This window comes from Marmota monax, unplaced genomic scaffold (assembly GCF_021218885.2).
Source record: "Marmota monax isolate L192 unplaced genomic scaffold, Marmota_monax_Labrador192_F-V1.1 WCK01_AAM20220418_F8-fsc00230, whole genome shotgun sequence".
Lineage (NCBI taxonomy): Eukaryota > Metazoa > Chordata > Mammalia > Rodentia > Sciuridae > Marmota > Marmota monax.
Window position 1 is genome coordinate 1,516,873 of NW_026693365.1, and position 27,522 is coordinate 1,544,394.

The 27,522-nt window shown below is 50.2% G+C and overlaps 1 protein-coding gene and 2 long non-coding RNA genes across 8 annotated transcripts in view; 1 reads left to right on the plus strand and 2 right to left on the minus strand.

The window, feature by feature from the left end:
- Positions 1-12,443, minus strand: part of Ube2f (ubiquitin conjugating enzyme E2 F (putative)) — a 54,490-nt gene extending 42,047 nt beyond the window's left edge. For 5 of the 6 annotated variants that reach the window (XM_046456943.2, XM_046456942.2, XM_058583308.1 and 2 more), the window contains exons 1-2: positions 12,289-12,443; positions 9,158-9,291 (exon numbers count right to left, since the gene is read on the minus strand). In XM_046456943.2, the coding sequence (XP_046312899.1) occupies positions 9,158-9,275 (118 nt within the window). In that variant the 5' untranslated portion in view covers positions 9,276-9,291; positions 12,289-12,443. The remainder of the gene's footprint in view (positions 1-9,157; positions 9,292-12,288) is intronic. The other variant, XM_046456941.2, reaches the window with a different exon arrangement.
- LOC124101162 (uncharacterized) lies at positions 11,252-27,301 on the plus strand. The gene is made up of 2 exons (XR_006854550.2): positions 11,252-11,639; positions 26,971-27,301. It is a non-coding gene; the product is annotated as an uncharacterized LOC124101162 (long non-coding RNA).
- On the minus strand, positions 21,001-26,394 carry LOC131424651 (uncharacterized). The gene is made up of 2 exons (XR_009228026.1): positions 26,092-26,394; positions 21,001-22,746 (listed from the first exon to the last, which is right to left on the minus strand). It is a non-coding gene; the product is annotated as an uncharacterized LOC131424651 (long non-coding RNA).
- Positions 27,302-27,522: the final 221 nt, after the last annotated feature.

A 27,522-nucleotide genomic window follows, 5' to 3' on the forward strand; every position in this document is an offset into this window, starting at 1 on the left:
ATATGTTAATTTGCTTGACTAGTCATCATTTCAATTATGGGTGTGTGTGTGTGCACGTGTGCGTATATATATATATATATATATATACACACACGTACAAGCACACACACACACACATCAAGGAATCATGCTTTGTAACTTAATAAATGAATTAATTACAAATCAAAAAAACTAGTGTGGTAGCTCATTGCATACCCTGCAATAAATGGGCCAAAAAGTAATCTATGCCTCAAGCAAAAAGTAAAATGGTCCTTGACCAGGGAGATTCCTTCTAGTGTGTGTGTAGGGGGTACTGATGGAGGTTTTTGAGCTGGGATTCGAAGAATAAGTAGACTTTAATCCTACAGAGGTAGGAAAAATGGATATTCCCAGCATACAAATCAGCAATGTACAAAAGCCGATAGACCTGCAGCCAGAGCAAAGGTCCACATACAGCAGCAGAGTGACGGGAAACAAGGTAGAAGAGGGCCAAGATCATGAAGGCAGCCCAAGAAGATTTCTCAACCAGAGTTTCTAAGCTTTGCCTCCAGAGGACAATTATACAAGAGCAAAGCTGAGGCCAGATGTCTTGTGTGCTGGGCAGCAGATACCCAGCCAAGATGGGAGGCCAGGGGCCAGAGAGCACACTGAACTACAGGTATGGCAACAGAAGGTGGGGTGACGGGTCAGAGATGGTACCACGGCTTGACACAACAGGGAAGCCCAGGATGAGAAACTTGAAAAAGTCTCCAGCACAATCAGAGCCAGGGCAAGAAGCCATGTCATAAAGAGAATGGGTAAGGTCAACAAAGAGGGGTAGGGGGAGAACTTCAGCAGAAAGCAGAGAGCAGGAAAAGTCACAGGTGAGAAAAAGGCCAAAAGGCAGAAGACTCAAGAATGCAATGCTTCAGGGAAAGAGGACATGTGGCCCCAGGAAAGGCCACTGGAGACATCGCAAAGAGCTGGAATACAAGGGAGATGGAAAATGGATGGCAAGACAGGAAGAAATAAATATATGGTCAAAATGCAGGGCAAAGGGCTGGGGCTGGGGCTTAGCAGTAGCATACTTGCCTGGCACATGTGAGGTGCTGGGTTCATTTTTCAGCACCACTTATAAATAAATAAAAGTCCATCAACAACTAAAAAAAATATTAAAAAAAAAAAGAAAGTGCAGTGCAGCAGCAAGACTATTCCTCCGAGAAGGCAAGTGGGGAAGGGTTGCTGAGGCGAGTGGAAAGCAAGAGGCACACTGAGGATCTGGGTGTGGGAGGCCTGGATCTGTGGCAGCAGCTGTGCACGAACAACAGAGCCTGTGGATGGAGGCAAGTGACCATTCACGTACCTGCTCCAGGGCCCAGGAACCTGGGTGAGGCACCCAGAAAAATAGAGGGGGCAGAGGAGGAGCTAGATTGAGGGAGAGTCCCACACTCCCCACGGTTGTCACAGCCAATGCTTTGCCAGGGAGACCTTCATGTCTGAGAAAAAGAGCAAAGCTCTTAGCAAGGCAGGTTGTGGGGCAAAGAAACCTACCAACTGACCACCCTCTGGCTGGGGCTGGGAAGGCAACCAATTCTGTCTAAGCCCGCCCTCTTGGCAGTTATGGAACATCCAAAGTATTCACTTAAAACAGCATGATGGTAAGCTAAGAAAGATTCACTGCTGAGATGTTTATAGTGACCCAACTGACCTTGAGACCTTGACCTTCAGTTGTCTTTCTGACCAGCTATTCTTGCCCTTCCTGGGGACAAGTAAGGCAGGCAGAGGGCTGAGGAAGACAGCAAAAGGATCGTCCACACTAATCATTTTTAATTGTTTATCCATAAACTATGTTTCAAAGCAAATACTACAGTATTATTTATATTTTTGTTAAGAATTAATAAGAAACTGTTCTCAAGGAACCTTCCTTTGAGAGACTGATGTTGACCACAGGAATCTATCTGGCTTTCTCTCACTTCACTCTGTGGCAGTGGCCCAAGCCACCTAGGCAGAGGGACAGTCTGTCTACAGTTATGATAACTCCTGTCATTTAGTTTTGCCTTTTGAAATTTAAAAACATACCCAGAAGGTATGAATTTTTAGTGAGGGACAATGTAACAAAAGTACAAGAGTGTATAGTCTAGTGCCAGGGATGGGGAAGAGGTGCACATGAAAGGAGGACACTGACCAATGCTAAATATAGACTGTGACACAGTGCAGCAGGAGAAGCAGGAAGGAGCGGAGCAGACATCTCAACAAATGAGCAGCATCGTGGCCAGAACCCTTCCCTCCAGGGATGATAGCGCGGACACTCCCAACAAAGGACACCATACCTCAAATAGGGATTCCCAGCCTTTGCTTGGGGAATGTTTTGCCAATTTGATTTTTCTCAACAGCTTTACTGAGGAATAATTAACACACTGTAAAATACAGCCACTTCAAACAAACAAAAACAAAAGTTCCTTTATAGTTAAAAAAAAAAGAGCCACTTTAAATGATTCAGTTAATTTTTAGTAAATTTTGGATTTATGTATTTATCATCACAAGCCAATAGATATGGGGCTTCTAAAAATCCTGATACCCGAGCCCTAATGCAGACTAGTTGTATAAAAAGTTCCAGCTGAGGCCTTGGCCTCTGAATTCTTTTCATTTTCCCCAGGTTCTTAGACCATTTGGCCTGTTATAACAAAACGTTTTACACGGATGGTCTAGGAACAGTAGACATTTATCTTCTCAGTTCTGGAGGCTGGGAAGTCTATGCTCAAGGTACCAGCAAACGTGGTATCTGATGAGAGACCACTTTCTGGCCACAGACTGTGTCTTCATGTAGTATCCTCATAAGGTAGAAGATACAAGGCAGCTCTCTGGGGTCTCTTACAGGTCACTCACCCCTCTGTGAGAACCCCACCTTCATGAACTAATTGCCTCCCAAGGGCCCCACCTTCTAATTATACTGGTGATTAGATTTCAACAAGAACTTGGGAAGGTCACAAACATTCAGACTATAGCACCAGGTGCCATGTAAAAATGTGTACAGGTAGCATTACACACATAAATGAACTTAAAGGCTGGGGTTGTGGCTCAGCAGTAGAGTACTCGCCTCGCACGTGCGAGACCCTGGGTTCAATCCTCAGCACCACATACAAAAATAAACAAGTGAAATAAAGGTGTTTGTCCAACTACAACTAAAAAATAAATATTACAATAAATAAATTAATAAATGAACTTAATAAAAAAGTTTTGCTCTAAGATAACTTCATGTGATAGTCAAGAATTTAAATTCCACAATGAATTGCATGTTCAGTGTAACTCACTCAAGGAAAGTGAACAAGGGTTGAGCCTCCGACTCAAGCCTATTAATGAACCCCACTGCAGAGCCCCTGCAGACTTTTGGTTCAAGAGCCAGCACAGGCAAGAAACAGAATCCTGGGGACATAGGTTTCAATTAAGACACTGAACATTTTTGTCTGGCCCAGTGGAGAACATAAAATAAGCTAGTAACACTTGCACAATGATCCTCTCAGGGAGTTGTCATAAATGACAAATTTGTCTACACTTCAAATGACGACAACGTATAATTTACTGTCATCTAGTTATCACCTCAGAGTCAACATACAGAAGGCTGGTCAAAGAAGCAAGCCCATCACTTTGCCAGCCTGGAGGCCTCTTGGAAGAGCAGCGGCCCTTCCCTGCAAAACCTCAGGATACAAAAGACATTATCCCACCTGTAAGGTAACAACACAAAAATATTTTTAAATTGCTAATGACTCACTGGTTCCAAGATGCTAATACCACTCAGTGGTCCAGCATTTCTGGGAGGCACCTTGCACAATTCCATGACTCACAACTTCCTTCTGAAAAATTACTCTTTTTCTTTCTAAGGATCAAGCCACAGAGCCCACCTGAAGCATGACTGAGCTCAAATATGATTGCAAAATCCACCCAGTTACCACAATGACCCCCACATTGCACATTTTCAGCTTGTCCTGGCCTGGGCCATTCACAACACAGGGCTTTAGCTGCTTCCTTACCACTGCCACCTGGATCTACCCACTCTTCACAGGCAGGGGCTGCACAGCCTGACCCAGCCCAGGAAACCAGTATGTGGCACTGGGCTGAGCACATGAGGGCTAAGGAAATGTGGGACAAGGAAACACACCTGCCTATAGGGAGGCACGGCCCCTGCCATGAGTGTCCTGAGACGCCAGGAGCCTTTCTCCTTACAGGGTTGGAGACTGAGCAGGCATTCCAAAGGTGTTGTGGACTGAATTTGTGACCCCTCTTTTCTATGCTAAATCCCTAATCCTCAACGTGATAGTATTTGGAAGTGGGATTTTGGGGCGAGTAGGTTCAAATGAGGTCAAGAAGGGGGAGCCCTAGGATGGGATTAGTGCTTTCACAAGAGGAAGGAAGACCCGAGTTCCTGTTCTCTCTGCCATGTGAGGATTCCAAGAGGAGGTGGCTGTTCATGAGCCAGGAGAGCGTCCCCACCAGGAACTCAATCAACCAGCTCTCACTAGGAACTTATCTTGAATGTCCAACCTCCAGAACTATAAGATATAAATGCCTGTGGCAGTTTTTTACAGCAGCTGCTCTAAGACAAAAGGCAGTAGCAGGTGCAGACAACCAGAGGGAACACCAAGCCCCATCAAACAACTCCAGGCAGAATAGCTGAGCCCTTCCCTGCAGGTAGCCACAACAGCTCCTTTCCAGGACACCCAACCACTTCCACTGGCAGCACTGCCTCCTTCAGTTCTTGAACTAGAACTTGATCCCTTGGCTTCCTGTCTTTATGCAATAAAATTCTCAAATCCTGCCTCTTTTGCATTCCCTGCACCACACCCACCTGCAGTGCACTTATCTGGGAGGCACATGACCCATACCTGGGGCATTAGCCTCTGCAGAGAATACTGCTACCCCTGAGTGACCCCTAGCTGCTACCATCAAGGGCCTCCTAGCACCACACTCTAGGGAAGCAAGGCTATAACCCTGAAAAGCAGACACAGCCCCCTGAGAAGAGCCTGGTGTCACTGAGAATGGGGCCCAAGACCAGATGCCACCTAGTTTGTTCATAAGCATATTACCTGGGCCCCTGTCCAAAATTCCCACAGGACCTCCCTGCCCTTCCAGACTACTGGGAGTACCTGAAGGGGCTTCCAAATCTCCCCAAGTAGCTCAACAGTATTTAATGCCCCAATGGAGTACACAAAGATAAACCTCATGACCAACCACCCTACCTCCACGTTGGTAGGATACCTCCTTGCAGGGCCACTGCTCTTATTTCAATAATGTGTAATGTAGCATGTTACCCTCAGCTTCACACTCTGCCAAACACTATGATGGCCCTGACAATGGGGCAGATCAAACCCTACCCACCTGCCAGAGGTCTGGGCAGGGACTGACTCAAGAGAGTACCTCTGGGAAACAATAAATGCTCTTTCTTCCTTTTCCAGGAACCACACTGGAATGCAGGCACATGCAGACCTGGTGCAGGCCAGGGCCCCATCTATACACTGATGGTCCACAGTGACACAGAAGAAGTCCTTCCTTACTCTTGTCAGTGGAGCACAGATGGTGGGCTCAGAGCACCACACTCCACAACCCTGACCAGCGAACACAAGAGAATCATAGGAAGCCCATGGAGCTGCTAGGGACAAAGTCCGAGTCTAGACCCACCCTGAAGACCTCAATTCCAAGTCTCTGTGTTTAAGCTCCATGATTAACAGGCGAGGGCTCCTGCCAACCTGCCTGAAGTACCCTTGGGTCTTTTGGGGGTCACTAACAGTGTGTGGCACTAACATGTGTTTGGTGGGTGAGCAAGTGAAAGAACAGGGAGAAAGAAAGGCATTCAGCTGTTAGCTATCTAACACCAGTGCCAACTTCAGACAAGGAAGCAGCTGGTTCTGCTCTGAGGGGTGTCTTATGGGGTTGGGAGCATCTTCAGAACTCCAAACCTGAAGAATCAGGGCCTAACCCTGGCTCAGGAATGCTGACACCACCTGTAAGGGCACCCCAGTCAGGCCCTGACAAAGGCAGACCAACAGGGAACACAGCCCCTCCTCTGTGACCCAGCTACCAGGAGCCAGGCCAGACCGACCCAAAAACATGAGTCATTTAACAACTCCAGGAACCACTATTAGTAGAGTGTCACTGGTTCAGCCTGCAGGGCATCCTCAGAACCAGCAGGGACACTAACGAAAGTCAGCGTGGCAGAAGGGAGCCCTTGCCAGTGCAGACAAGGCCAAAGGTTTCCGGCAACCTGGAACAGAGCAGGGAGGGCTGACTCCAGCCTCTGTCACTACTCCAATAAATGAGATTTTTGGTTGTGCAACCACTCGGATCCCTCCCCACCATGGGAGGGATCCACTCAGCCCTGTAGCCAGTCACATCACAGAAGAGCCACTGTGATACATTGTCCAGATGCCCCCTCAGAGGGGCCTTTGAGCAGATGGCCTTCAGCTATTTCCAGGATTTTGTGGCTACACAGACTCTCCCACCCCAAGCCAAGTCCCTCCCAGGCCAGCCTCCATGTGATGACTGTGGAAGGAGGCCTGACAATCTCACCAGCCTGGGACAGCTCTAGGGGCCAAGCTCACTCTAGAGAAGAGGCTGTCCTGGGGACTTCTTGCAAAGCAATCCTCCTTCTGCCCCTTCTGTTTCTCTCACCTCCTTCCCTCCATGGGTACTGTTCCAAGGATATTGCTTAATAAGTACCCTGCATGACACACTCCCTCCCTCCCCTTCTGGGAACCCAGTCTATGACTTTAAGTCCTAAATACACAATGACAAAATTCTATAACCTGTCAATTCCTGTGAATTACATCCTCACAGAAGCCCAGGACAACAGTTCTGACTGTAGCAATCTTGCTGAACTCAAACAGCCTATTTTTAAAAAAGTCAAGGGATTCTCATCATGATCACCCCTCCAACTATCTCATCAGCCCCACAGCATGGACTCCCCCACCCCACCTGGACCTCTCCTTGAATGGGTCTCACAAGGTTGAAAAATCTGATAGGCCCTGTCAACCATCCAAAGGTATTTGCCCTGGAGCTGAGACCTTGTCCTGCTTTGTGAAACTCAGTGGGCTCCCACTAAGCTTGGGAAGGCCCCCAAACCATTTGAAAGCTCCCAGGTCAGTCCTGCAGAATAGAAGTAGGAACTCTGAGCCTCCTAGCACTCTCTTTCCTGTGGACTTGCACTTCTGCTCACTGGGCCTCTGCTTGCTGAGTTTGCTCCCCGAGAGCCTGCCACACCCCAGGAAGTGGGTCTGTCCATCCTGCTGCAACAAAGCTGCAATGGGGGCAGGTTTCTTCATTTTCTCAGCTCTTCAGCTGCAAAACGAAGACCAGCCTGGGAAGAGTTTGTAAAAGGCAAACCAGAATCACTCCTAACATGTTCGCTATGGTTTAAACTAAAGTGCCTAATAGAGTCTGAAGGTGGCCAAAATTCATGCTGAAGCTTAATCCCACTGTGGCGGTATAAAGAGAGGCCCTGGGGAAGCAATACATCATGAGCTCTGCCCACAGAGATGGATCATGCCTTATAAATTAGCTTAGGCTCCTTTGTTCCTTCCTTTCCTTTGCCACGTAAAATTACAACACTTTTCCCTCGGCTACAGCAACCAGGCACCAATCTGGAAGAGGACAGCAGTCCTCACCAGACACCAGACACTAATCCTGACAGTACCTTGATCTTGGACTTCCCAGCCTCCAGAAGAACAAGAATACATTTCTATTGTTTATAAATTACTCAGTCTGTATTATTTTATTAGTGCAGCACAAATGCACTAAGATGGTGCCCAACACAGGGTCTGGCCCTCCATACCAAAGCTACTATTAACCATGGTGATGACAGTCAAAGATGGGATAATCTATTTGTCAGCTTCTACTGCTCCTCCTCAGCTGATGCCCAGGCCTTCCTCACTGCTCTAAAACACTCTCCAGCCCAAGTATCACAACAGCACCCCCTAACCTCTGGTTTGCTTGGCTCTTGGCTTCCTCAGCAGGTAGAACCCTTGAGGCCAGAATCTGAGAAAAGGACTCCAAATCTTGTCCAGCTCACCCAATGTAGTGCTCCCGCCCATGCCCCAGCCTCTGACCCTTGCTCTCCAAAGGCTAACAGGCTCTGAATACAATCTGAGGTTCTCCTGGGCTTAGGAGGTAAGAACAAGATGTAAAAAGTAATTGTTACTCCACTTTTAACCCATCACCCATCAGCCTGCATAACTCAAAGCTAAGTCAAAATTCAGTGGCAGTAGTCCAGGATATAGCTGAGTGGTAGAGCACTATTTAGCATGCCCAAAGCCCTGGATTCAACCCCTGTACACACAAGTACGTGCATGCGCTTGCATGCACACACAATTCAAGCGCAGGGGAAGCTACAAGGAAGAGGTCCTTGTTAAAGTCTCCACAAATCTGCTGTATTCCTGTCCTATTCCTTCCCCAGCTTAGAAGTGGGCATAGTGACTTGACACACATTGGTTCTCCTGCTGCCAGATGCCTTCAGGACATACCAGTGTTGGTTATCCCTGCTGTCCATTCACTATGACATGCAAACAGCCAGTGCCAACACTACTCAACCCTTCTTTGCTATCCAGCTACTATAAATGCAAGAAACGTAATTTGCTACAAAATAAAAAGTGCTGCAAACGATAAGTTCCTAAAAGGCAACAACTGCTGCTTCTTCATCTTTTGTAGGCCCCATAACTGTGATAAGAGCCTTTGTACCTAAATATTGCAAAAAATTTACAAACGCAAATATGAGGGCATACCCTTACACACATACATTCTCACACACTACATATCCAAAGATAAAGTCTCCCTTCACTGACATGGCTAGCAGAAGTGTCTAAGGCTCCAGGACACTATGTGTTAACTGTCAAAAGAAATCACTTTGCAAAGGATTTGCTTTAGTCTATACCCTAAAGAAGAAGGGAAGACAATGGCAGCACACACAACAGGTCTTAGGCCTACTGACTCCTAGCACCTTATTCCTTCTGCTAGCACACTGGCAAGCCCCCAAAAAACACTGCCAGTGCATAAGGCACCATAGTCTCTGAGATCCTCCCATTATCATCTGCGAGGTATAAGTATTTCCCTAAAATCTTTTTGAACAAGTGTTTCCATTCAGCAGCAGAGAAGTGTCTCCAGCAAGCTTCACTTGGCGACAGCATGTAGAATCAGCTTCCAGGATGCTGCTTACCTTTGACAAGCAACTTGTCTCTCACCGAGACCCTCCGAGTGGAGTCAGACATGGTGGCTGACGTCCGGGACCCTTTGAGACCGTCATCCCGCTTCAGCTTGCTTGCCAGCGTTAGCATTACTGCCACCTTTACCCTGAAAGACCAGGGGAGAGCAGAGTCAAGACCATGCCTCTAGACAGCAATCAGATCCTGAAGGCACAAGACACAAGATAAAGACAAGACTAGATTCCTTCATAATGAACCTAGGAAAGTTCCATACCATCTTAACTTTTAAAGTGTGAATTAAAATATTTTAAAAGGGAGAGTAAGACACTTAATACTCAGTGCTTACCCCTCAGATGTCAGGCCCTGGGGTTGTATCAAGCATACAGTCTGGGGCGGGGGGGGAGGGCGGGGGGGGGCTCTACAGCTTCTCTACCAGCATGTGCCTGACACTGGAATCCAAACAGGTCCACTGTTCATTGAGAAGTCTGTTCTTCCCTGTAATAGGGTCATAGGTGTGGCTCAGGGGCTCACCCTTCAGGAACAGGGGGAGCAGCGAGGTGTTCCTTTCCTTCTTCCTTTAATAAAGGTATGAATGCAGCCTTCAAAGGATCTTTGCATTGATTTGTGCTATACTTTATTTACACTTGTGGCAACATCAACACCAACACTAAATTATAATTAATGCCCTAAATCAGATTCTCTTCACTGCCCAGAATTGAGCACATCAGTCTTGCCATAGCATCAGTGTCCCCTGATGATGGGCCAAGACACATGTCCATCACACAGTGGTCAGTCAGAGGCATCAGATGCCCCACATAGGGACCACCAGCTTTTCAACCTCTGGCTCACTTCAGTAGTGAAAATAGGGTAAGAAGTTAAAAATAAAATAAAAGCAGTGTGTGAAGAGGTCGTGGTCAGTCCTCCGGTGTTATACTGAAGAGCCCCATGGAAAAGCAAGCAGCGGACATAAGCCCTCCATCCCAGCTCCCTGAGGACCTGTACCAAGCAGAGCTCAGAAAGGCCTGGCAAGAGTCATCATTCTTGTGGAGAAGGGTGTCCACCAAGACCCTCTTCTGCACCGCTGCTGCCTAAGGCTGTGCTTATGAAGTTACCCTCATGCTTTTCCATTTGCTCACCCACACTGAAGCCTTCTCTGTGGCAGAGGCTAGAGGCCCCCCATGCAACTCCACTGACAGACCCCTGGCTTACTATCTTCAAGTTTACTAATAAAATGCATTGGGAGGGGACTGGGGTTGTTGCTCAGTGGTAGAGCACTTAGCCTGCGTGAGGCAATGGGTTTGATCCTCAGCACCACATTAAAAAAATAAATAGACAAAATAAAGGTATTGTTTCCATTCTATTTTTTTAAAAAAATAGCATTTATTTTTTAGTTGTGAGTGGACACAGTACCTTTGTTTTATTTTTACGTGGTGCTGAGGATTGAACCCAGTGCCTTACACATGCTAGGCAAGCGCTCTACCTCTGAGCCACAACCCCAGCCCTAAAAGAGAAACTCTTAAAAAAAAAAAAATACATTGGGAGGGCTGAGGTTGTGGCCCAGTGGTATTTACTTAGCATGTGTGAAGCACTGGATTCAATTCTCAGCATCATCAAAAATTAATAAATAAGGGTATCATGTCTATCTACAACAACACTAACAAACACATTGGGAACCCGAGTGCAAGTTTTAAAGAAAACAACACTGGTGTTTTGCCTTACATAAAGTAATACAAAATTTACTTTCCTAACATCCAAAGAAATATGACTATAGTGACCATCTATTTCTCTACCATCTGTGTCGTTATCACATGCCACTTCAAGGATAAACCAAAGGCCTAATTAGGAAATATTTCCACTGCTATAAAATTAAATCTATACAGAGATTCAAACAAAAACAATTACTGTCAAAAAGTTAGCTGAAAATCTGCAGTTGCTTCAGAACCTCCTCAATGCCTAAACTCTCCACAATCTGGTTTAAAATTAAACTTCCCCTTTCTGGAAAAGGACACTCTGACTAACAGCATTTTGGGAACAGATCAGCTATTCTGAATGGCATGCTCAGTCTCTAGGTTCCACAAATCATAATTGGCCCAGTTAAGTTCCTCCTCTGGGTGGGACCTGTTTTTAGTGTGTCCAAAGAAGAAGATTGTGTTATTTACTGGTCTAATCATCAAATGCTGCTTATTCAGCATTCCAGTGTGCTGTGATGAAATCGGGCCATGTCACCTGTGCAGGCCAACCAAGGACCAGTCAGCTCAATGTGAGGGTAACTTCATTTACAATTTTTCCACCATAGAGAAGCCCCAATCCAAGCATAAGAAATGCAAGCTGGTCACTAGGGGACGTTCAACTTCCCCAGCCAAAGGAGCCCGGATCAGGACACAAATAAGTCCAGGCCCCACCATTCCACAGAATGCCAGATCCCAGGAAGCTCCCGGCTGGCACAGTCTGGCTGGCCAACCACCCCTGGAGCCCAGGCGGTCTCATTTCCAGCAGGTACACCCGCCCCTCTCCCACTACCTGAATGGCAGGTATGTCCCCGGAGAGACCCCCAGACCCGCAGCACTCTGCCGCCTTCATCTCCCTCCCCACCGTCCCGCACCAACACCCTGCTCGTTTCTGGAAGCTTCTGTTCCACCTGACGGCCGGCCCGGAACGCGCTCCTTCCCTTCCCACCCAGCCTTCCCTTCCCGAAGGAGCGCGATTCCCACGGAGTCCGAGTCTTCCCCAAGAAGGGTCCCGCGCGGCGGCCGCACCACGGCCCACTCCGGCAGGGGCGGACCCGAGCCTGGCGCGCCCAGCCGCTCGGCGACAGAAGGGGAAACTGAGCCCGCGGGAGGCCACGCCCCGGCCGGAGCGGGCCGGCGACCGGCGCGGCACGGTGGCTTCGCCGCGGCGGGAAGCCGGCCTGGCCGCGCTCTGCCGCCGCGGCGAGCGAGGCGGCCACTTCGGCTCGGCCCGAGGCCCAGCAGCCCCCGGCCCGCTCCGCCGGCGGTGACCTTGCTGCCCGGCGCGGCCCCCGGGTGCTGGGCGCGGGCGTCCGGCCGGACCCCGCTCGCAGGCCTCCCGGCCTGGCCTGGTCCGGCCCGGCGTGAGGAGCCCGAAGGCCCCAAACCGGGGCCGCCGAGCCTCGGCCGCCCCTCACCTGGGCACCCCGAGACAGGCGAGGCGGGCCGGCACCCAACACCATGCCCAGCCGGGCGGCGGCGGCGAGATGCGGCCCCTCACAGCCGCACCGGCTCCCGGCGGCGGGACCGGAAGTAGCGGGGCGGGGACTCGGCCGCTCTCGCCCTCGGCGGCAGCGGGCGCTTTAAAAAAAAAAAATTCAAAGCCGCGAAGAACTTTATTTGCAACCTGACTCGCGAACAGCGGCGTGTGCCGCCCGGGGCGAGACTAGGCGAGGCGGACGCTCTGACCTCCCTGATTGGTCGAGGGGCGCGGCGGGAGGCGGGCATGGATTCGAGGTCCTCGCTGATTGGTCAGTGAAGTCCAAGGCGGGGCCTCCGAGGTAGTTCTGGCGCCTGAGAGCCAGGTTCCCTATTTCCATTCATTCGGCAATGTGCGGGGCTTGGGGGTTTGGAACTGATCAAGCGCCAAGCCGGAACTGACCGCTACCATGAGTGGAGCGCCCGGTGTGTCCAGGACAGTGACCAGTGGCTAGCCCCAGCAGCCTACAGTGCCTGGGCTATGACGTGGGCGGTCAGACGTGCAAATGACCACCCCGTGGGCCGGCGGAAGGGTGGGTGGCCCATTCCTGCCTTTTTTAGCCTTTCTCTGATCCGTTTAATACACATGCTTTAAAGATCTCTTTCAAGTTGCCCCACTTCTAGATTATGGGGTGCAAATTCTTCTCTTGTCCTTTAGTGTACTTGTGTGATTGACGGTGGGCAGCTCTGGGTGGGGTCCGGCAAGCTTCTGGAGTAGTGGGCCATCAAAAGATGAGGTTAACCACGAAGACAGGAAGAAAGAGCCAAAGAGTGAGACTTGTTTCCAAGAGCCCCACTGAATGATTTTAAAAGGTGACTGACAGGCTTGTTTTGTTTTGTTCTAACTCGGGGCCTTCCCCACACAAATCACGTGCTATACCACTGAGCTACATCCCCAGACCCTAGATTTTCTTTCTAAAAGAGGCTTTTGGATCTGTGAACTGGTGGGAGAGGAGCCAAGAGAATCCTCAATAATAACTCACATTCTTTCTTTTGTTTGGGAACATTTCTCCCTTTACCCAGCCAACTCCCAACTTTTCCTAAGCTTAGGCACCACTTTCCCAGAGAGGCCTCCAGGTCCAGGTCCCGGGTCTTAGGAGGGTACCTGTGTCCTGGGTGTCTTTGCCGGAGCCCTGCACTCTGGCTTCTTGGTGCTGAACAAGTGTTGTCATTGCCTAGAGCACATCTCCACCACACCATTAAAGAGGTTCGTAGCATAGAAGTTAACTAGTGAGATCAAAATAAACACACAGACTCAATTACCTTTTTCTATGACCAGGTCCGAGAAGGCTCTCCCCTCTGGCTACTGCCTCAAGCCACCTGATGGAGCAGCTATGTTTACTCAGGACTAAAAGGAGAGAGAGAGCACACCAGGGAGTGGCCTTTTATTGGGGAACAAGAAATTCAGGGGAAAATTCCATCCAATGAAGGTCGAGGGGGGCAGCATTCCAAGGTCAGGGTCAGTGATTGGCCTCAGGGTCAGTGGTCAGTCACACCCCCACACGGACAGGCTCTAGCACCTGGAGAGGGTGGGGATTAGCTCCCACACAGTTTGGCCAGAATGCCTCACACCCAATCAGGGAGGTGCCCAATCACGTGCGAGAATGGCTTCCCACACACACCCTGAGCACATAGCCTGTGCCCAGAACACATGTGCTGGGTAGATATTGCGAGAACGAGTGTGGAGTGTGGAGTCCTGGCAAGAGAAGATAAGGGCTAAAAGCAAGGCTGTGGGTGAAGGTGCAACTGGAGTGGCTTGGGCACCGCAGGAGAACCAGGTGCACTGTTCACTGGCCCACAAGAGCCTAAATCTGACCACCTCAGATGAATGACGCCATTTCCAGTCATCTTCTGAGGTACACCATGCCCTAAGACTTGGTTAGGGTCCACTAGTTCTTAGCTTCTTCATTTCTCACAACAACCCCATGAAACAGTTTCTTATTTCCATTTTAGAAACAAGGTGACTGAGGAACAAGTTGGATGGTCTGCCCAAGGCGGCAGAGCGAGTTGTGAGGTCAGGCAGTGTGACCGCCTTGTGCTCACTAGCACACTGACCCAGAGGCAGTGCTGATGCCAGATGTGCAAATAACCACCTGTTTATCTCCAACCTGCCTTAGCTGTAACACAGAAGATTCCAAAGACTGAATGTGTCCCCAGAGCCTGAGAAGGTCAGTTCTGGGGACCTGGCCAGGCGCTATTGCCTGTAGGCCTCTCTCCTCAGTCCTGGCCTCTGTGGGCTGGCCTTGCCCTCCTAGATGCCTTGGTGGAGGTCGGCCTAGTCTCAGACACATCTTTATACTACAGCTGCCACTGCCCGCTCTACTTCACATTCTCTGGGAAGGGCTGGCTTTGGTCATGTGTCTGCTCTGTGCGTGGGGGCAGGGATTCAACTCTGAGCCTCCCAAGGAGTGCTGTTGCTAGAGGAGGGGAGGTGGAGACTGCCACCATATGTCCTCCCCATCCCTTAGACCTTGTATGGCAGCTCCCAAGTTCAACCCCAGGAACCGCCTGCTGGGGCACAAAAGGGGAGATGTCTCTGCTATGGCTTGGATGTGTCCCCTCCCAAACTCACTTGACAGTTAACCCTAGTGCAACAGAGTTGGGAGTGAGGCCTAATGGGAGGCATTGGGAGTGAGGGCCCCGCTGCGGTGTGGATTAGTGCTGCTGCAGAAGGCCTGCAGGGGAGGTTCTCTTCTGCTCTTCTGCCCTAAGGGGACACCAAGAAGGTTCTCAGCAGTGCTGGCCCCTTGACCTTGGGCTTATCAGCCTTCAGAACTGTGAGAAATCTATTTGAAGAAACGTATATAATAAATTTCTCATTTCTTACAGTCCCAGAGGCTGGGCAGTCCCAGGCTTGCTTGGCTTGGTTTGTTTTCAGTGCCGGGGAATAAACTCGGGGCCCTTGTTTGTATGTCCAGGCAGGCGCTCTACCACAGAGCTGCAGCCTAAGTTTCTGCTCTTTGTAAATTTCCCAGTCTGTGGTATTCTGTTATAGTAACACAAAATGGGCTGAAACAGTCCCTTGTTTTCAGCCAGGCCAGCCTCTGAGCACAGCCGCAGGGGCTGTCTAAAGTCACTGAGTGCTGCAGCAGCCATGAGAAGCAAATGCACCTTCTCCCCCTCGGCCGTGCACAGTGGTGGCCGGAGGCTGCAGAAGCACCTAAGATCTGTGAGGCTGGCTGGAGGGAGAGGCCAGGCCACTGGCCCAGGCACACTGTGGCACATTTCACAGGGAATTGGGATGCTGAAGCCACTCCTGCAGAGAAGGCCCGCTTTGTTTTAGATTTTGTGTAGTTCCTGTAGTTTGCATTGTTCCATCTGAAGTTGTCCACTTCAGCCGGTGCTGAGTGTGAAAAGTCAAAAAACACTTCTCTTAAAGGAACCATGGCTGAAAATGTATGTCTGTCAGAGTTGATGGAAACACTTGATAAACAAGACAGGCGCCAGATAGGAGCAATCATCCTGCGTTCTGGGCATTTGTAAAGGTCCAAGATGGTGTCCACAGGAAAGCACCTCAGGCTACAGCCCTGACGTTCTTCCAGGGTCCCTTAAGGCAGTTTCACCTCAGGTAGAGCCCCTCCACCTGTAGCCACAGCTCTTGCTGGAGACTGGGGTGAAGAACCAACCCTCTGTACCTCCCAAACTTTCACAGCTGGTGTCCAGCAGGGCTCAGGTGATGGCAGTGCTGCAGGTCCTCTATAAAGAGGAGGAGCCACCATTCAGAGTGGACCTGGGCTTCTGCTTGCTGTGTTGGCAGCTAGGTGACCCAGCACAACACCTTAGGAGGTCAATTAAAGTAAAAATAAATAAATAAATAAATAAATAAAACCCCTTCTGATCTTTTGACACAGTAACTCCACCCTTGCCTGTGGAAGTAATCCAAAAGCAGAAAAAGCCCTGGCACAAAGATATCCATTGTATTATGTACAATAGTACATAATACATGCGCAGTGCAAGGGATGGTCAGCTATGTTGCCATCCGCTTACTACGGGAAAGTGCAGCTGATCGGCAAGATCATCCCCAGATTACATGGAGCCATGAATACTTATTACGTCCAACAAGCAGCATTCAAACTGTGCACGTGCAGTCGTGTGGTGACTGCCACAGGAAGAGACAACTACATGGGCAGAGCCTAGATGTCAGTAGACAAAGTGAATCTGATTTCTGTGTCAGGGCAAGAAGATTGGCAGTGACTTTTCCTCCTCCCCCCCCACCCCAACTTTGGCTTTTGTTACCTTGATAACAATACAAAGGCTTCTTATGCAAATCGCTGATCCTTAACTTGAAGCACAGTTCTGGTCCAAGAAGTTCTCCATGCAGCCCTTAGTTAAAGGAGTGAGTTATGGGGAAGCAAGTTAGGGATTCTCTGCACAAAGTTTAAAAACAGGCAACCTGGATCATGCTTCAAAAAGCCTTTCTAAATTCCAAGAACACAGATGAAATCATTTTGAAAATAAATGCCTAGTTTGGATCAAATCCGTGTAGCAATGGAACTGTTTCCATGTGGGCTGGACTTATAGTATATTAAGTCCATTCAATGAAATTGTGAAGAGACATTTTCTAAAGGAAGTAAGTCTGGCACATGGCAATTTGTGGGCACACACACCGTCTGCATTTCAGAGACCAGGGGATGGCCCTCCAGAGCATGGGGTGAGTATCAAGAAGAAAAGATGTGCTGGGAGCCATTAGCCAAGTAGGTATGACAATTTCCTTGCCAGCGTACCCCATGTTGCAGTGACATTGAATGTACGTGACCTTGCTCAAGGACCAAGGCAGATTAGGGTGTTCCCGGTTTTAAGATAATCGTGTTTAGGGCGTTCCCAGTTTAGGTTCCAGGTTTAAGGTTTAAGATTATTCCTGCTGGGAATAGGGTGTATCCTGCTGCCTGAGTTCCCCTTGAGTTCTCACGGGATTCAGACAATATATTTTGGAGATAGAAGCCCAGTGGGTGTGGATTTGGGCAGAGAACGTGGATTTCCCCAGAACGTGATTGTAGACGGCTGGTGTGAGTTTGGGAATAAAGAGTTGCCGTTTGAATCTACAAGCTGTGTGGTGGCTCGTGATTGTGTGCCCAGCCAGACTGCGGCATTTGTGCCCAGCCAGACTGCGGCAAAGATGGAAAAGCCACGCAGGCGTGCAGCAGTGAGTAGCAGCAGGAGGAAGAAGGATTCAAACATATTGTCTCACTGATGGCACCTGGCACTCAGGAAGTTCAAGTGGAAGACAATGATTAGAAAGGTGAGGCAGGATGAGTGTATAAAGAGATGATGTGATCAGCTATCTAGAAGAGTATTCCAAGAGGCAGTGAAAACTGAAAAAAGGGATGAGAGATGAATACACTGATTTGGTTTTTAAAAAATCAGTAGGTATATTTCATCCTCCAACTAGGAGATATTAAGAAACCCTTTCACCTAGGAGAAAAAGAAAGAAATGTAAACTATTCAAATAACCTAATGGCAAACAAGCATGATCTGGACACAGAGTTACAAACCTTTGGGTCTCTCCAGTGTGTGCATCTGTTCACACCTCTCCAGGTGCACACCTGCCATCAGTTCAGGCCTCTCCATTGTACACATCTGGGTCAGGGTAGCATTGAAGGATAGGGGAAATCTGTTCCACATGAAGGATCAGCCAATGACCAGGGAGCAGGAAGATGAAACCTAAGACCCAGGAATGGCCAGTACCTTGGAAGGGCCTGAGCCAGTCTAGGGAGGCTGCCCAGTGGGAAAACAGGTTAGAATTTGTGGTTTTGTTTGTTTGTTTTGTTCTGGGATGCAATACAAGGCTTTGTACATACTAGCCACTGAACTACATCCCTATCCCCAAAGGGGCACAGGCTGAAATGTCACCCCAACAGTAGATTGTTGTCAGTGGCAACAACCTGGAAGCAGCCTAAATAAGCCCTTTTGGGTCCATGGGCTGCCCCAAAGAGTAAAATAAGCATATGCTCCTGCACAGAAGTGTCCATCATACATTGTTAAATGAGTGGACAAATGGTGGGATCTATTTATGAGAAAGTATCTTGTTAAGATAGGGATGAGTTTATGAGCTACCAGAAAATATTCCAAAGCGCGTTGCATTAGTATGCTAGGGCCGCTGGGACCAAGCAGCATGCACTGAGTGGCTTAAACAAAAGAAGTGCATTGAATGCATTGTCTCCTAGCCAGAAGCCAGAGGCTGAACTCAGGTGCCTGCAGGCTTCTCCGGGGCCAGGGGATGGATCAATTCAGGCCTCTTTCCTTGGCTTGCAGATGTCCACCTTCTCCCTGCATGTATGTCTGCCTCTAGCTGTCCCCTTTATGTACGTATGCCAGTCAGCCTAGCTTAAGGACACTCTAATGACCTAGCTTTAAACTGAGTACCTCTTTTAAGACCCTATTCTTAAATAAGCTTACATTCTGAGATGTGGAATTAGGAGTTCAACCCATAACACATATACACCACTTTTTGTTTGTTTTTTATTTTTTTGATACTGGGGACTGAACCTAGGGCCTTTCATATGATGGGCAAGCACTCTACCACTAAGCAGCAAACCCAGAACCCCCTTTTTGTACTAGAGATTGAACCCAGGGGTGCTTAACCACTGATGGGTTATGACAGTGACCATATACACCATTGTAACAGTTGCTCTGGGCAACAGTGTGGGGTAGAGGTAGGAACAGTTTTTTCACTTCATAGAAGGCTGACAGTTTTGATTTGCTTGAGAGGATGGCCAAGGGATTGTATGTCAAGGACCTTGTTCTAAACACTATCTAGTGCTGACCAAGGTGGGGAGTGGGCTGCACTCAGCAAAAGGACCTCTGAGGCTGCTCCTCACCTCTCCCAGGTAGAGAAGACATTTGGAAGCCCTAGCTTTTAATGGCAGGAGCTGTGGCACCCCCAGCCAGGTGCCCCTGGCCTCAAGAAGGTTGGGAAGCTGCCTGCAGAGCAGCCCCAGTCTCTTTTGGGCACCTCACAGGAGCCTCTGGAGCGGTCTTGGATGCTAGGGCAGTCCACCCCCAATGTCCTCCGAGTTGTTACCTATCCATCCACAAGGCCGATAGCATGGCCACCAGGATGGGGGATAGCTGAAAGCATACCAGTTCAGCCCCTCCACTCCAGATCAGGCTGCTGCAGGGGTGGGGGTTCTTCCTTGCTGTTTCTGGGGGTGGAAACTGGGATCCCAGCTGGCTCACACACGGAGGAGGAGGCATATCACCCCGAGCTCTATCAGACATGGACCATCCCTCTGAGGGTCACCTAGAGGTGCCTGCCCAGCCAGGAGGGAGAGCCTTCCACAAGGGGAGCAGTGGAGGTGAGGTGCCTGCTCAACAAAGCTTCTAGGGGACACAGAGGCACTTTGAGACCCAGGTAGCCTTGAGTACAGGCTGGGCATTGTGGAAGGTGGGTGTAGGGGGCCTCCCTCTTGGCTCTGCCTCTCCACGTTCAGATCAGGCCTTAGATAGGGTGGTGTTGAGCCCCCTGCGAGGCCTCCAGGCTCTGCACCGTCCAGAGGGCTGGGTGTCCATACTGCAGTCTCCCCCTGGAGTATTACACGGGTGGGGCAGGGGGCAGTGTGAACGGTGTACAGACGGTGAAAGGTTGCCCTCTTGGGCTCCTTCTGGTCTGTAAGCACTGGTGACCTCGCCAAGGACCCACACATGGCTGTCCCAGGTCGGGCGCCTGGGGCAGGGGAAGTGAGGACCCACTAGGGCAGTTGGCCACAATTGAGGCTCCAAGAGGGAGCCTGCATGGTCTGGGCAGGGCAGGCGCATATTTCTGTCCTCAGAGTCCTCAAGTCCTAGGAGGGCTATGGCAGTGCTCTCTGCGCCTGGCAGCCGCGGCAGCCCCGGGCCTCAGAGGAAGCTGAGGGAGCTGGGCAGGGCAGGGCCAGCCTCCAGGGGGCAACTCCAGGACTCAGGGAAGAGCAAAGCAAAGTAAGCGACCCACACGTTGGCAGAGCTGTCATTACACCCTTGCTGAGAGCCATAGCTAAGTAAGAATGACGCATGGCATGACCCAGGTCATTTGCAGTGACATTGCATGAAAGGTGACCTTGCTCAAGGACCAGGGCGGATCTGGGTTTAGGGCGGATCAGTGTTTAGGGTGCTCCTTGGGTTTAGGGCGGTTCCAGGTTTAAGGTGTATCCTGTTGGGAATAGGGCGTATCCTGCTGCCTCCAGGTGCCCACTCCTTGAGTTCCCGTTGAGTTCCCACGGGATTCAGAGAGTATTTGGGATTCAGAGCCCTGTGGAGAGTGTGAATTTGCCCCAGAACGTGCCTGTAGAATGCCGATGTGAGTTCGGGAATAAAGAATTGCTGTTTGAATTTACAAGGCTGTGAGTGGCTCGTGATTTTGTGCCCAGCCAGACTGCGGCACACCCTCTCAAAATGGGCGGAAGGACTCCGGCCTCACTCCCGCTCCATGGCTCACCACTTCATGGCTCACCACTTCAAAGGAGAACTTACAAAAGGGTCTAAAGGTGGAAGTTAAAGCAGCGAGCTTTCAGAAGAACTCACAGGAGAACAGTGTCATCCAACAAGGCCGGTTCCTCAGACACAAAAATACAAAGGACAAAAAGGCACAGTGAACTACATTAACATTTAGAGTTCTCTCTCTCTCTCTTTTTTTTTTTAAAAGAGAGAGAGAGAGAGAGAGAGAGAGAGAGAGAGAATTTTGAGTATTTATTTTTCAGTTTTCGGTGGACACAACATCTTTTATTTGTATGTGGTGCTGAGGACCGAACCCAGCGCCCTGCGCATGCCAGGCGAGCTCGTTACCGCTTGAGCCACCTCCCCAGCCCCTAGAGTTTCTCTTGATCCAACGGAACCGGAACCTTTTCGACAATGAAAAGCGGAGTGGGAGGAGGTCTTTGCAATGGCTACGACACAAAGCATTCAAATCCAGAACTGTGAAGAGTCTAGAACTGGAGAAGAAAAGGCAGAGACCCCCAAAGAAACATCAGCAAAATTGTGAACAGGCCCTTCACAGAAGAGGCCCTCCAGTTGTCCGGCAGCGCGAAAGAGGCCCCTCGCTTGTCATCAGTGGAGGAACAGAAGTCAGCAGGGGACGTCGCTTCACACCCATCCGTCCGGATGAAGCTGGATAACCCAGAGGGTGGCAAGCAGAGGCGAGGACCTGAAGCCGCCCCCAGCACAGCAGGCGGGGCAGAGCTTCCCGCTTCCAGGAGCCCTGACCCTTCCAGCAGGGCGGTGCCTGTGCCCCAGTCCCCTGCACTGGGTGCCCTCAGGAGGGCCAGCACTCTGCCGCAGGAGTCCAGGCCATACGCTGAGGTCTGGGGAGACACCCGAGGGGCGGAGGAGAGGGGCCCCGCACGGCCAGTGGCCTCCACCAGCGCCCACCCTTGCCCTCCGCCACAGTAGCAAAGCCTTGGTGTCCAGCTGGGCATCCGATGCCACGCTGCGTGGCTGGCACCTCAGCTCCGACGTGGGCCTCGGGCGGGAGGACTCTTGTCCTGCTTGCTGGGCTCTCCGAGGTGGTCTGATCAGGCGTGCTCTTCCCCCAGGCCTGCCTGACCGGCGGCGGGGCTCCTGGGCTGTGCTGGCCGCAGGGGCACCGGCGCGCTCCCTGCCCATATGGCCTCCAGGTCCTGCTGAGCGCATGCGGGTCACCCTGGCTCCTCAGCTCCAGAGCCCGGCTGCTCGGGTGGGGCTCTGGCATGCACCGAAGGACCCACGGGCAGCGGACACCTGCGCTGGCACTGGACCTGCGGGCCACTCCCGCACTGCCCCCGGCCCTGCCTGGGCTCCTGCCTTCCGCCACCCGCTGTTCAGCCAAGATCCCGGACTCGGGATCCAAATATCATATATGAGCGCTCCTCATATATGATATATGGACATATGCACATACAGACATACAACACAAAACACAAGTGTGCACACATAACACAATACATACAACACATAACATAATAGTAAAGGCCTTGTAGCTTTTTACAGGTGAAATCTCCATTGCAATGTTTAAAAACTCTACAGTCAAAAAATAGAAATGATCAGAAAAACATTAACCTAGGTCTGTATGAGCTCAAAAAATAAAATAGAACATCATGATGTGGGAAAAGGCAATAATAAAATAGATATTGAAAAAGACATCCCGGTTACCACCTGGGTTTGACTCTTTTTTGGATATCCCATCCTTTTTCCTGCAACTTGCATAATGGGTCTGAAGGTATTCCCACAAGCAAGCCCCAAGGTTTTTTACATTTGAAATAGGCTTTAATGGTGTTCATTATTCATTAGCCTCCAGGTGTGGGAGAACCACTGTGGCAGATGTAAGAATAGCCAAGATGGAGCTCTGGATATCAGCTGTTATGGATTTGAGCCAAGTCATCTTCTTTTTGGTCTGTAGAAATCGCTTTGGTTAGTCTCTCTGGAATCCAAATCGGCTGCTGTTCTCCCTGTGGAAACACACAAACAGAACCCCAACTCCAGACAATCACTGGGTCAGGACCTTTCCATTGTCCTGTTAGAATATCCTTCCAAAGTACCTTGGGCTTATGACATTTTTTGGATACATATGCCTTTCTGCAGCACTAAGCCCTGATGAATCCAAATTTTAAAAGTTTAGAGTAAAAAGGGTTATTTTAAGTTTATCTTTGGGGGATATATACCCCTTCCCAATTCCCTCTTTTTGCTTTAATAAGTGCATTTTAATAGTTTGATGAGCTCTTTCAACTATGCCTTTTCCCTGTGGATTGTATGGGATTCCTGTTATGTAAGTAATGCCAAATGATGAGCAAAATTGCTTAAAAGAGGTAGAAGTATAACCAGGTTTCTAACTCTGTTGACTCTTTGTCCCTTTGCTAATTAAAGGGTTTGTTTTTTGTGATTGTTCTTGAGAGTAAGCAACAACACACAACTGTGGATGTAAAAATACAGCTTTCTATGTCTGAAAATTCAGAATAGGAAAAACAAAAACACCAAAATGAGAAGAAAGTAAGCTCGGCTAGTAATTTGCTACCCCCCCCCCCCGCCCCCTGCGTCCCCCCACGTGCTCTCCCTGTGTGGAGGCTGATCTCAGTGAACTCTGCAGCCACTGCACTGGGCCAATCTTCTTCTTTTTTCTCTCCATGCTGGGGATTGCACCCAGGGCCTTGCACATGCTGGGCAAGCCCCACCGCTGAGCTGCAGCCCAGTGCAGACATGATCTTCTGAAAGGAAGCCTATCTTTGCTAGGCTCTTGATTCACTTAAAAAAATAATTATTATGACGTTGCTTTTCTTCAAATAAGGGAGAAAGGAAGTATTTTCTAAATAAAATTTAAAGTGTATTGTATTTATTGATTTACTCAAAATATATTTATTGAGCACATACAACACCCAGATTCTGCTCAAGGCTGTGGGGCTCATGAGTAGAAAACAAAGAGACCAAATCCCTCCCCTAGTCATGCTTAGATTCTGCTGGAGAAAACCTGTCAATAAGCAAAGAATGAGCTCCTAAGAAGGTCTAGGGCAGGTGGGCACAGTGACGGTGCCTGTCATCCTGGCCACTCAGAAGGCTGTGATGGGAGGATGGCAAATCTGAGGCCAGCCTGGGAAAATCAAAAAATACAAAGGACTGTGGGTGGCATTCAGCGATAGAGCACCCTGGGTTCAATCCCAGTATGGGGTGGGGGTTAGTGGGGGGAGGGAGAAAGAAAGGGCCAAGGCAGAAGGTGGCGGCCGAGGGCTGGGAGCTGGGACTGGTGTTGGAGGGTCAAGAAGGCTGCCCGTTGGCCAGATCTGAAGATGGATGAGGGGGTGTGAGGGACAGAGGGCTCCAGTGTCCTGGGGCAGGGCGTCCCTGGAGGACCAGCAAGGTGGCAGTGACCGTAGCGTGGGAGGGGCAGGCGGTGAAAGGGATGAGGTCACATGGAGGCAGAGGCTGGTCAGGTGGACCTCACAGGCCACAGAGGGGATCTGGGGTTTTACTCTTAGGGAGGTGGAGAGACAGGGGACCTGAGCAGAGGGGCCCCTACCTGCCTCTGTCTTTGGAGGGTTCTAGTCCAGCAGACTGGAAGGCAGGCAAGCAGGGAGGCGAAGGCCAGTTCCTGGGTCACTGTGTCTCTGGGAATGGGGACTAAGCCGTGGCAGTGGCAGGAAGAGGACTGGATCTCCATGCCTCCTCTGGAGGCTGAGGACACAGGCTCGGCTGGCAGAGTGGGGAGGGCTCTCAGGAAAGACCCGCTGCCTGTGAGCTGCTTCCCAGTCTGAGCATCTGCAAGAACAGGGATGATGCTCTGGAGCGAGGGAAGACAGGAGAGGTGGCTGGGGCACCAAACGGCCAGCTTCTGTGACGGTCACTGCCTTAAGCCTTTCCTCCTTTCCCAGGTAGGTCTTTGTTACCAATTTACAGTACAGCTGTGAAGTCCCTCTGACGCCTGGTGGGGCATCCGCCAGCTGTCATAGGCTTTAGATACTTCAGTATCTTCTGATTTCATTTTTGATTGACTCATGGGTCACACTTTCCAAATATTTGGGGATCTTTGAGGCCTGTCTGCTTTTGATGTCCAGTGAGCCTGTCATGGTGGAGAGCACATTCTGCAAGGCTTGGAATCTGAAGGGGCCTGACGCAGTGTGGGGCTCGCTGCTCTGAGTTCATGGTTCAGTGGGGATAATCTCGGGCGGTGTCAGAGACATCTGGGGATAACGTCACTGTTCTCGGTGTGCAGTAACCTGTGATGGAGATGCCACCCCTGACGTGCCTCATGGGGTGGGCTGTCCCCACCCACGGGAGACTGTGGAGGTCATTGCTCTGGAGATGGCAGCTCTCGCCTGAGATTCCAGGGTACTGGGATGCTTCATTTGCAGTGACCCCCAGCAGTGTGAGAAAATAAGCCAACTCCCAGAGCCATGAGTGTTGAACTGCTTGGGGTAAAACAGCCCAAAGTCCCAGAGACATTATTTCAAGCTTTATGGATGTGTTCAAGAACTGTAAAGCAGAGGATTATTTGGAAAAGATGGTGTAGTGTAAACTCAGCTGCATAGACATATGGTTTGTTGGTGGAACTGGAGGCAGACCAGATATTTATCCTCAGTGAGGTGATGCTCTGAAGAAGCCTCGCATCCAAGGTGGGATTCAGAGTACCATGAGCAGTTGCGCAAGTGTGCAACTGCACAACTAGAGGCCTCCATTAATACCCCACCCAATAGTATATGGCAGAAGCTTGGGCCAGGGTGCAACCTTTGGCCTTAACATGTCAGATGACTTTCACTTTCTGAGCCAGCTACTGTGAATCTGAGCGCCCCCAGGGGGATGGACCCCACAAGATTCCCCGGCTCCTAGCAGTGTAGTTCCCCACAACTCTTGGGGCCTTGCCCATGGAGGCTCAAACATGTCCTTGTAGGAAGGTATGACAGACAGACCCTAGGAAGCCCCCAAGTTCATGGCCTGAATAATCCCTTCCCCTGGAGTGGGTGGGACGTGGGACCTGCTTGTAACCAGTAGACTGCAGTCGGCCCCTCACGTCCATGAATTCTGCGAGTTCAACCAAACATAGATTGAAAGTATCTGAGAAAAGAACAACAAAAGAATCACCCAGGGCTGGGAGAGCAGCTCAGTGGTGAGGTGCCGGCCAGGCATGAACGGGGCCCTGGTGCCATCCCAGCACCACACCCACAACAGGAGAAGTGAGTCAGGGCTGGGGATGGACCTCGGCGGCCGAGCACTTGCCTGGCAGGTATAGGGTCCTGGGCTCTGTCCCAGCGCCACAAAAAACAAAGCAAAACCAGAAATAACACAAATAAGAATGCACTTGGCCTCACCGCTGTTGGCCCCTCGGTTCCAATGCGTTGGGTCCCGGGAACACAGGCTCTGTAGATGCTGGACGCCACGCTGCCTTGTGGGGGGACAGGAGCAGCACGGGCTGGTGTCGCCTCTCCATATTCCCAGCACATACTGGTGTCACACAGGAGTGCTGGCAGAGGCCTCCCGATGGGTGGCAGGTGCAGGGCCCTGGTCACAGTGCTGGGAGAAGGGGACGGGTGAGCTGCCCAGCAGGCCCCCTGGGACCAGCCGGCGCCGGACCTTGCAGCCTGCCAGCACTGCTGTCCTGGTCCAGTGGCCGGGCCACGCCTAGACTTCTGATCCAACAGGACATGTGTGCTGTCTCTGGTGACGTGTCACACAGCAATGGGAGCTGACGCAGAGAGTCTTGGGACACAGCCCAGTTGGAAGAATGAGAGGGAACTTGTCCTCAGGGCGAGTTCTGTGACATGTTTGGGGTGACCCGGGCACTCATGGAGAGCATGGGAACAAGTCCCCGCTGGCCACCCTGGGACTCGGCAGCAGGGACCCACAGCGTGGAGGAGGCAGGGCTGGACGTGAGCTTGTGAGGAAGGATACGTTCTGGAACATTCTAGTACAGTTAATTGCTATGAAAAGGATTGCTGTTATTTTAACTTTTAAATTCAGTTTGGTTAGGTCAGATCTTAAAAATTATAAAGCAATACCTAAAATGTCACTCAGGAAAGTATAATACACAGGCACAGTTAAAAGCGACAGTTTAAGAGGGGACACGCATTTCCTTCCCACCTCAGTTCCCCACCAACGTTCCCCTGAGGCGGCAGGGTTGAGTTTGTACTGTGATCTGCTCGAGAGTTCAGTGGGCAACTGGGACCTTATTTTTATGTTCTTTTTGTTAGGTCGGTTGAGGTGGCTAAGGGACAAGGCACTAGGCAACAACCAATCAGGTGCCAACAGACAAGCAGTGATAACCACCTGCCAATCAGCGGGGTCTCCTGACTGATCCTGGAAAGACATGGAGCTCAGCAAGATCCCCGGCCAACCCCAGGAGGACAAAGATCCTAAAAACCTCCCTTCCTGCCCTAAGCCCAATAAAATTCCAGTCCGGCTGAGCCTGGGTACGACTCCCCCGGACCCCCTCTGTTGGACAGAAGGGTCTCTTTCGGGAGTGAATCTCAATAATCTGCCTCCTTTTGGTCACCGGCGCCTGACCTTACACTTTTCACTTAACTATTTTAGTCAGCTTTTTTGCTGCTGTGACAAAAGGACCCTCCAGAACAATTATAGAGGAGGAAAAGTGTATTTGAGGGCTCACGACATTTTCAGGTCTCCCTCCATAGACAGCAGACTGCATTCTTGGGGCTCGAGGTGAGGCAGACCATCATGGCTGAAGACTGTGGCAGAGGGAAGCAGCTCACATGATCAGGAAGCAGAGAGAGACAAGTCTATAC